Raw genomic sequence first — 9,387 nt, 5'->3', positions numbered from 1 at the left:
ACTATAAGAACAAGACCTAAACATGCTATACACGATAAAGAGGAATTCACGACAGTCGGGTGACATTACCAGTCAAGCTATTTTTTGGTAAGAATCCTGTGAAAGAAGGTAGACCAAAGTGAAGAATGTAACCATGATCTTCAATGCTTTTCACATATGCATCAAGAACCTACACGTATACAGTGCACAGAAGTTGCCAAAATTCATTTTTAAATAAATATAAGCCCAACAAAACCAGTGGCAAAAGATAAAAATGGATGAAGCATGTGTGCAGCGTGTGCAAAACCGTTACAAGTCATTTATGACCTACAAAATAGTTGCTCTAAACTTACCAAAGAGATTTAGTAAAAGGAAGTTGGATACTAAATCTTCTCATATAAATAAAGAAAGGTTAACAACAAAATTACCGTATGTGAAAAAATTGGCTTACCATGCCTTCTTGAACAACATCTAAGTTCATGTTCTTGTGCAACAAAGAAAGACGCAAAGAAAGCCAAATTTTTCTACTTCCTTTATCCTTGTTGTCATGGTCCAATCTTACTACAACACAAGAAACCAGCTGTCCAACAGAGAATACACTAGAAAGGAAGCTTTCCCCAACCTGATGCCAGCAAGTGCATATCAGAGAGAAGCTCTAGTTGCAAAATAACAACAATGGCTTATAGAATATAGAACCATTACTCCAGAAAATGTAAGGACATTGAGAGGTAAAAAAATCGTACTTGATTGAAAAGGAAAAGAAAAAACAAATTCTTTTATACACACCTCGATTTCATTATCAAAAATAGGATCCACCACATCTGAACAATGAACTAAACCACGTAATCCCCCTGGTAAACTAATTACAAGGTCTTTCTCATTTATTTCAGCAACAGCTCCCCAAAGCTTCATTCCTGGAGTTATATTCTGGCATACATGAGATCAAAGCATTTATCCACAACTCAGAGACAGACTACTAATAATAATAATAATAATAATAATAATAATAATAATAATAATAATAATAACAATAACAATAACAATATGAACTCTATGAAAGAAAGATCAGGCATATCAATGTACACAAAAGATTTTTTAAATTTAGTGTTTCAACAGTTAAGTTAATTCGTCATCTCACCAACACATACTCAGAATTTCCATATTTTGCAGATGCAGCTGATTGACATGGATACTATATGCACCGCTTTTTAGGAACTGCACTCTAAATTTTTCCACTCTCAAAAGCGGCACAAATAATTCAACATAATTTAGACATATAAACTAAATTACTACTAACTAGTAAGATTTCGATTGACATAAAAATTAGAAGGAAAAATAAAACATTCCTCCATTGAACAAAGCTTCTTCAACCTACCCCAAGAGTGATTTTATTGACGCGCTTCGGCAATTTCCCGGTGACAGTATCGCCGAAGAGCGTGCCCCAATCATCTGCAGCTTCATCTCTTTTCCTCAGCGTATTCTTCCCTTTCTTCCTATTCCACTTATTCAGCTTCTTCCTTTTATCGGAACCGAACTCGTCATAACCAAACACTTCACGGTCATCTCCATCATCCTTTCGCTTCGTCGGAACTTCTCTGCCTGAAAACATATAATGCAAAACAAAACAAAACTTCACATCCAATCCAAACCAAGCAAAAGTTCAAACTCAAATGCAAAGCCAGACTCATAGAACGAAGCTTCTGGAAGTTTCGACCTCGAGGGAAATCAGGAACTTCGTCTTCCAGCTGCAAAGCTAGAGCTTCTGACTTCTTCTTCGCCGTTGCGGCGTCGTGTTGCTCTTCCCTCTTTGGTTTAGAAATTTTCTTAGACGATTTATCCATTCTTGGCTTGTTCTCTTTGTTGTTGCTGTTCTTCTTCTTCTGCGATTTTTTCGAGTTCGGTGCCATCTTCTATTATGTTTCTCAGCGCTGCGTTTAGAACACGGATTCAGGGTTTACGAACAAGGGTTTTAGGTTGAGAAGAAGAAGACGAAGAAAAATAACACTAACTAGTAACTACACTTGTTAGAAACCATGCAACTAAGCACTTAATGGGTCCGGGTTGTTAAATTGGGCCGGGTCCTTATTGGGCCAGTTTTATTTAAAGTCCGAGCCCGATAAATTGATCCTCACGGTAACTGTGTGTCATTGGATGTACCGAATCGTAGCCAACATTGTGGAGAAGTTTCTCGAATATGGTAGAGCTACAAATATTTCAGGAATCAAAAGCCATCGTTTTTCTTCACCGTCACTTTTCTGCTATCTAACAAAAGAAGAGCGCCCGAATCTCATCGTGAATAAGGTGAATATCGATCTTCCATTTGTGTTCTGATTTTTGTTGTTTCGTACTTGAATCCATCGGAAGATTGATATGGATATTCTTATTCTTTTCACAATTGTTGTTTCTTTTTTTTCTTTAAATCTTCTGTAGCTTTGGCATTCGATGGTTTACGATTAGCGTCTTCAAATTGCTATGATTGTATTCTCCTTTTATCTTCTAATGGATTGTTGTTGTTGATGTTGATGCTGACAATTTTCTATAGCTTTGAAATTTATCGTTTGAGGTTAGGTTTTTGTTTGCTTGTGTTGAATATGAATACATGAATGTAGGTGTGAAATTCCAGCATGAGAGGAAGAAGCTACAGCTACAGTCCATCGCCTCCAAGACGTTACAGCCATAGAAGGCGCAGTCCTAGCCCTAGGGGTCACTATAGAGGCCGTGGTAGGGATTTGCCAACAAGCCTTCTCGTTCGGAACCTTCACAAAGATTGCAGGTATGTTAGATCATGAGAGGATAATGAATTTTTAATCTTGTTGTATTTACAGTTATGATTTAAACAGTAATTGCTGTTCTTTTGCTATTCTGTGTATCAGGATCAGTATTATAAACTTTTGTGGTTTTCTGGCGCCAGTTTTCCGTGTTAATAATAAAGATCTATAATGTATTTTAGCATGTTTAGGTAATTTATTCTAGTTCTAGTAAAAGTAAAGTCATCACATAAAAAGTGCACAAAATCATCTTAATACAATTTCATCTTTTGGATCCAAAATTTACTTGTGTTAGTACCTGATGCATGTTTGGGTAATTAGATTCTACTCGTATTTTACCATGGAAACTGTTCCTCCCCCCTTCTCAAAAGCTTTGAATAAGATCTTGATTATATAAAGCATTTGGTGTGCAGGCCAGAAGATTTACGTGGCCCATTTGGCCAATTTGGTCCACTGAAGGACGTTTATCTGCCTCGAGATTATTATACTGGGTAAGTTTCTTTCAGGTGGCCAAAGCTTGGCTACTTGTTTTGAAAGATTTTGAAGTCTCCTCCCTCCGTAAAATGATTTGTGTTGTGTTCTGCATTTTATTTTGAGGTGTTCTATAAACTAAATAAACTATGAACTCTAAAATATTAAGTTATTTTGTGTGGAGTTGGAAACTTTTTATGGTGGCTTTTTTCATCCCAAGTATTTAGTTATGCCACTTCATGCTCAATAAAAATTAATACTTCAATCATTTTTGTGGGAATTTGATTGTTTTATTTAAAGAGTTGAAGAGAAGAATGAAGTAATAAGAGTACTGTGTTGAAGAGAAGAGAGAAGTAATAAGAATGTCATGTTGAAGGCACCAATCAAGTAATAAGAGTTCTGTTCAAGGTGATATTAAGTGTACTGGAAGGTTCGGAAGGTTGAGTTTGTGTTCATTGTGAAGAAGTTCAAGTCTGAAGATTTTCCATCTCCATTATTATTTTGGCTTCTACAAGGTTAGCATTCATGCGGTGTTTATTATTGAATTATGTGGAGTGTCGAGCGTATGACTTGTAATAATTTGGAGTCAGAAACCCAGAATCATATTTGTGGATATCTGCAATCAATAATCCACCTTTGGTATGCAGGTGTATTTATGTTGCTCATTGCATGTGCTGTGTTTGACACCTATTTTATGGTACAGGGAGCCGCGTGGATTTGGGTTTGTTCAGTATGTAGATCCAGCTGATGCTGCTGATGCAAAGTATCACATGGATGGTCAAATTCTACTTGGTCGGGAACTAACTGTGGTATTTGCGGAGGAAAACAGAAAGAAACCCCAGGAAATGAGAGCCAGAGAACGTCGGAGGTAAGGAGATATGCAGGATGATTCATACATTGACTAGGCAATCGGAAATTGCTTCTTCTTGTTCTATTCTCGTGTTGACTTACTTGTTATTATGTGTTCAATCTTTCTTGGTGTGTAGGTCATATGATTACAGATCTCCACGTCGATATTCTCGCTCTCCACGCTATGCTCGTACCTATTCTCGTAGTCCTGGTTATTCACCCTCTCCAGTTCGAAGGCGAAATTCCAGGTTTGACATTGAGTGTATTTGTTCTGTTTATTGTTTCCATGTGATTGCTTATATGTTTAGCAGTATTTGCTTATTAAGATTCTAAGAAGCAGCTTCATTCACTATGATACAGGTCTATCTCACCGAGATACAAAAGGTATAGGGACCGATCTTACTCCAGGTCACCTTATGGATCGAGAAGCCGCAGTCGAAGCAGGAGCTACAGTAGGAGTTACAGCAGGAGCTACAGTCGAAGCCCTAGCTACTCCAGGTGAAGTAAAGTATGCAAGCTCGATGAACACGACGGAAGATGTTGTAGTTTTTTAAGTTGCTGAATGAACGGGCTTTAGGGCGGGTGTTGTTGATATATTGTTAATGTTAGGATACGGATCCGTTTAGTTTAATCTCAGCTTTCTGGCTTAGGACTTATTGGTACTCTATCCTACTTTATTTAACTGGTCGTTAGAACAGAAGCTTTGTTTTGCTTGTGTCATTTTAGCTTGAATATGGATTCTGAATATCGCCCCCGTTGTAATTTCTTCTCCTTTGTTTCTTCTGCAATGCGATCTGCTTGTGCCATCACGAACCTGAATTTGGGTATTAGGAAAGCCTACTTTTGAAATGCAATTTCATGCATTCATCCGGAGTAGCCAAATAAAATGAGTTCTGGACATTCATTCAACTAAGAGATGAAAGCTAAGTTTGGCATAAGAAGGAACAAAAAAGATAATCTCTTGTATAATGCTCAAATGTAATCTCTAATAACTTGACGATCAAATGCTCAATTATATATTCGAAGAAAAACATTACTAGGTTGGTTTGAAGACATAAGGATACAAATTCGTTGACTCTACGCTATCATTGTACAATGTATGTTTAAAGACTAATGGTGCTGCTAAAACAAATCGACTCGTGCATATTTTTTTCAAATTTTCAAGTGTCAACAAGAAAATATAATTGATTAATCACTTGAAGTACTTTACAATAGTGGATTGTTCAAAATTAATTTCGAGTTTTATATAGAAAAAAAGGTCCCATTATTCTCATATCAAACGTAAAGTAAGATGGTTAGATAGTCGATTATCTTTCATCAATGATATTAGCTTAGAGTCAATAAAAAATGATAAGACAAATCCTTGCACGGTTAAAATAAAAATTAAAAAACGAAACTATGGATAAGACAAAGTAATGGGCCACGACTCAACCAGTCACAAGAAACTTTGTTTTCATGTGCTAGCTACTCCACATCTCTGTGGGTTTCAACTTTCAACTAGTACTAGTAGGTGAAACTACTTTGTAAAAAAAAGAAAGAAAAAAAAAGGAAAAAAAAGGAAAAAAAGGAAAAAAAAAAAAGAAAGAAAAGAAAAAGGGAAGGAAAAAGAGAAGCTTAATTTCATTGATATTCAAATTTTAATTTCTTTTTATTGATAAATAACCTATAACATATTACATACCCTTAAGTTTACAAAATTTAGAGATACATCTTCATCTCAAACTTGGATGAATCCTCTCCAAACCACAAGCATAGACTGAAAAAAATATACATTATCAAAACACTATTTCCTTCTTTTTCTTTTTCTTTTTTTTTTCCCTTTTATAGTCTTTTGTATACCTTTTGCTGTTGGCTCATAACATCATCCTCAACTTTCAAATTACTAATGATGATTGAATTGGCCTCAAATCTTAAATAATGCAACTATCCATCACTTGAGTATCCTATATCCCTATTATCCTAGTCGAATCTAGAGGTTCATATCCCTGAACATACCACATATATTTTCTCAAATTTTCATCGAACTACCAGAAATTAGATGCATTATTCCTAATAGTATAAAAAGATGTGGACAATTCACCTGCATGGCATTGTTGCCTCCCTTAAAAGCTCCTCCTTAGTATTCTATTACAACCCACCACACTAGGATATACATACATGATACATACATAGCAACAAACATTAATATTCCCACGCGCCTAGTACCACTTTAAATTAATTGGTCTGCTACTCTACTATATGATTATAAATACAATCCCGCTACCTACCAACACCATTTATGCCAATATCTGCCAACTCTTATTTATAATTATATTTAATGGAGGTATTTTTATGGATGTATCTAATAAAAATATCTTTTTTATAGCTGTGTTTAATAGAAGTGTCTTTATAGATATATTTTTTGGATGTGTCTCTTTATATATGTGTTTAAAATATAATAACTAATTATTGGCAATAAATTGGCAAATAATATGTTGGTATCCTGTATTTTTCTTTATAAATAATAGGGTAATTTCCTTTTCATTAATTGGTCTACTATACGATTATAATGTGCTATTTTTATAATATGTATGTGACACTTATAGATACATTTTTTGTTTTTTATTTTTAGTCTTTTTTATTTTCAAAAAATTGTCAAAAAATGAGATGAAAATAAAAATTTTATTTTATTATTTTATTTTTCTATAAAATTCTAAAAATAGAAAATACTAAAAATAAAAAATAAAAGCATAAATCATATGAATTTTCAATTTTTCCTTCATTTTTTATTATTTCTTGTTTTTGTTAAAAAAATGTGGCCACCACGTGATGACATGCATGCAATGTTTTTCCAATATACATGACTAATGCCATGCACGTGCTTAACCTACTATTTTATTTTTTTTTTAGAAAAAAATCATTATTATTAAAAGTAAGAGAAAACTGTGTTCTAGATAACGATAATATTAGCAATGTCACATTATATTAAAAAGTTGGGAAAAAGACAAATAGGTCCCTGACTTTTCAAACTTTTGACAAATATATCCCTGACAAAATTTAAATACAAAAAAGTCCCTGACTTTAACAAACGGAGGACAATTTAGTCCTTCCGTCTATTTACCTCTCATACACCTAACGAAACTGGCTGACGTGGCTGAAACAGTGTCCAGGTGTCCGTTATGGTGCCACGTTGGAAGGGGAAAAAAGTTCGAAGGACAAATAAGTCCTTGACGTCATTTTACAAATAAAGTTCGAATGACAAATAGGTCCTTGAGAATTTTTTTTTTCAAAATTAATAAACTCATTTCCTAAATTCTCTCATCTACCTCTCTCCATTTTTATATTTCTCTCTACTATTTTTACTCTATATATAATTATATTTTATATTAGTAATTTGACAAATCAAAATATGTCATTCGATATTTTTTTACAATTAAAATATTTTAAATGTAAAATTATACACATTAAATTATTTTAAATTTTAGATAACGAATGTTAAAATTAATTACTAATAAAAAATTAGACTTTTTCATATAAAAATAATAACTAAAAATCTTATTATTTAATTTTTTATTTGCGGATATCTTGGTCTTCTTAGTCATAAATTTTTGTCAACTTACGACTTTTTTGTAAAAGTAGTTTGATTTTATAAATCTTTTGTGTCATGCATAATTTATACTGTTAGAACAAAGTGAACTATAATTTAAAAAAATATATATTCTCGTAATGTTATTTATGCATAAAAATACTAGTTCTGATATAATATACAAATGCACCAATGCTAACTTAATACATGAATGATGCACAAATGAACTAATGCTAACTTGATGCATAAATGAACTGATGCTAACTGATGCCACTGGTATGATGAAAACTGAACCAATGCAATTTAACAAATTCTAATATAATACACAAATGCACTAAAACTAAACTAATGCAATTTAAGAAAAAGAGTAGAAACATAACAAGCCCAATTTCTACAATTTTAATACAAATAATTTAAATTATAGAATAAAACAAGTTAACTAGATTTCAAAATACAAGCATAATTTTATCAGAAATTATTTTTAATATGGAAAGAAAATTGGTGTTTTGGTTGAATATTGACATTTGAAGTGTATTACAGTATTGTAGAAATTATTCAACACGCCTCACGTGTTGGCTAAGATGCTGCCACGTATTCAACACGCCCTCCACGTGTTGCACCACGCCCCCCACGTGTTGACTTCCCACAAAAAAAAATCCACCATCTATAATTACGCTACATTCTCCCATTTTCAACAAAAACACCAATATTTGTTTCATACAAAAAAAAAATTAGCCTAATTTTATAAGCTAAATTCTCATAATAGAAGCATAATAGAAGTATAATGAAAAAAAATTATCAAGGACCTATTTGTCCTTCGAACTTTATTTGTAAAATGACGTCAAGGACTTATTTGTCTTTCGAACTTTTTTCCCATTCCAACGTGGCACCGTAACGGACACCTGTACACCGTTCAGCCATGTCAGCCAGTTCCGTTAGGTATATGAGAAGCAAATAGACGGAAGGACTAAATTGTCCTCCGTTTGTTAAAGTCAGGGACTTTTTTATATTTAAATTTTGTCAGGGATGTATTTGTCAAAAATTTAAAAAATCAGGGACTTATCTGTCTTTTTCCCTAAAAAGTTTTTAAATATACAAAATATTAATATTTTAATAATCATTAATTTTAATTAATTAATGTATATTATATATATTTTTATAATTAAAATCAATAATTAAAAATCACTGAAATACCGATAAGACCGTACACTTCAAAATTTTCATATAAGTTTAATTGCACATTATTCCGTATTTAAAATAGTGTAGATTGATGTGTAATAATTCTTCCTATTATATTATGGTAAGTGGTAACAAAGTGCAAGGATTATTGATTCCCTCGTGGCTCGTGGTATGAGCTAGTAGCCTAGTAGTGCTAGTACACTTCCACCTCCCATCTAAGAAAAAGGCAGAATGTAGCAATTCACTTTTCAATGCAAACAACCTGGCAAATAGATCAGAAGAATAGAAGATGTATGTGGATTCGTTAATAATCTGCTTTTGAGCATGTTTTAGATAATAATATCTATCCAACTAGTTTTTTTTAATATATATAAAAATTATATTTGATTTGTTTATATTAAAAATTATTTTTATAAAATTATTATTGAATTGATTTTAAATTTTTTAAAAAATTAGTCGTCAAAAATATATTTAATACAAATTTAAAAAAATTTAAAAATATTTTTAAAATTTTTACTAAATTTTAGAGATAAAAAATATATTTTATCCTAAATATAAAAGGAAATAAAAAACTAA

At 32.6% G+C, this 9,387-nt stretch overlaps 2 protein-coding genes across 2 annotated transcripts in view; one reads left to right on the top strand and one right to left on the bottom strand.

Moving 5' to 3' along the window:
• The window catches only part of LOC107475993 (rRNA biogenesis protein RRP5), a 16,107-nt gene extending 14,127 nt beyond the window's left edge, over positions 1–1,980 (bottom strand). Inside the window, exons 1-5 of the mRNA XM_016095704.3 lie at positions 1,694–1,980; positions 1,355–1,578; positions 766–906; positions 431–601; positions 70–169 (exon numbers count right to left, since the gene is read on the bottom strand). Of these exons, the coding sequence (XP_015951190.1) occupies positions 70–169; positions 431–601; positions 766–906; positions 1,355–1,578; positions 1,694–1,886 (829 nt within the window). The 5' untranslated portion in view covers positions 1,887–1,980. The remainder of the gene's footprint in view (positions 1–69; positions 170–430; positions 602–765; positions 907–1,354; positions 1,579–1,693) is intronic.
• A 167-nt stretch (positions 1,981–2,147) lies between these two features.
• LOC107475992 (serine/arginine-rich SC35-like splicing factor SCL33) lies at positions 2,148–4,880 on the top strand. Its single transcript, XM_016095703.3, has 6 exons — positions 2,148–2,280; positions 2,589–2,752; positions 3,161–3,238; positions 3,922–4,086; positions 4,205–4,315; positions 4,428–4,880. Exons 2-6 carry the CDS (start codon positions 2,604–2,606, stop codon positions 4,567–4,569), a joined length of 645 nt encoding a protein of 214 aa, XP_015951189.1. The 5' UTR covers positions 2,148–2,280; positions 2,589–2,603; the 3' UTR covers positions 4,570–4,880.
• The last annotated feature ends 4,507 nt before the right edge of the window (positions 4,881–9,387 follow it).

The sequence above is a fragment of the Arachis duranensis genome, chromosome 2 (genome assembly GCF_000817695.3).
Source record: "Arachis duranensis cultivar V14167 chromosome 2, aradu.V14167.gnm2.J7QH, whole genome shotgun sequence".
Taxonomy (NCBI): Eukaryota; Viridiplantae; Streptophyta; class Magnoliopsida; order Fabales; family Fabaceae; genus Arachis; species Arachis duranensis.
The sequence above is the reverse complement of the archived record's forward strand: the minus strand, read 5'-3'. Positions and strand labels throughout refer to the sequence as shown.